Below are 786 nucleotides of genomic sequence, written 5' to 3' on the forward strand. Positions count from 1 at the left end.
GGTAAATATGCGCAAAACCCCCAAAGTTCAGGGGGGCTTTTGTGAAATTAACCCAAAGATAACTCTTGGCAGTTCCCCCATGGAGAGGAATAGACAAATCTTTGTAAAACCATTTTCGACAACTGTTTGACAAAGTTGGTGCAAATAATAGCTCCGATGTCCCTATTCAAAATGTATGCTTGCTTATACTTTCATAGTACTAAACACTAATAAACCCTCTCTGTTTCTTCATTGTATGCAGTTTACCAAAGCATTTTGATCGTAAATTCATTCAATTTTGAGGATATGCAGAGAAATGAGATTAAAAAATCAAAACTTTTTATTAAGCATGCTATAAAAAAAGAATTTTCCCAATTTTAGGCAAAATAAACCTAAAGGTGCGCACTTTCTAACCTTGTCTAGATCAATTAGCAGCTGATAACTCGCCATAGCCAGTTCAAGAGAATCGCTACCGCTAAGTATCTGAAAGATCGCATCACACATTTTCCTCCAGAAAAAAAAGAAAGAAATTTTCAATGACGATCACATAAATCCCACACAAAATCCTTCAAATAAGGACACCGCGAAGTACCAAGATGGAGCCGTAGGCGGCTCCTCGGCCAGCGAGGAACTGCGAACCGCTTCCAGAAACGAGAGTTCTGCAACAAAATCGAGAGCCAAATTAGAGAAGGCAACCCTAGCAAGAGGAATTTGGATAGGGTTTGTGGTTTCTTACTGTCGTCGAGGGCGTCGCGGGAGTTCCTGACGCCAGAGGAGTCGAGTATGGCCATGGTGTTCGCCTCGATC

General features: G+C 41.2%; 1 protein-coding gene across 3 annotated transcripts in view; it reads right to left on the reverse strand.

Annotated features, from left to right (window-relative positions):
• Positions 1-780, reverse strand: part of LOC109829190 (negative regulator of systemic acquired resistance SNI1) — a 32086-nt gene extending 31306 nt beyond the window's left edge. For all 3 annotated transcript variants that reach the window (XM_020396337.1, XM_020396336.1, XM_020396335.1), the window contains exons 1-3: positions 716-780; positions 572-638; positions 394-487 (exon numbers count right to left, since the gene is read on the reverse strand). In XM_020396337.1, the coding sequence (XP_020251926.1) occupies positions 394-487; positions 572-638; positions 716-770 (216 nt within the window). In that variant the 5' untranslated portion in view covers positions 771-780. The remainder of the gene's footprint in view (positions 1-393; positions 488-571; positions 639-715) is intronic.

The sequence above is a fragment of the Asparagus officinalis genome, chromosome 1 (genome assembly GCF_001876935.1).
Source record: "Asparagus officinalis chromosome 1, Aspof.V1, whole genome shotgun sequence".
Classification (NCBI taxonomy): Eukaryota; Viridiplantae; Streptophyta; class Magnoliopsida; order Asparagales; family Asparagaceae; genus Asparagus; species Asparagus officinalis.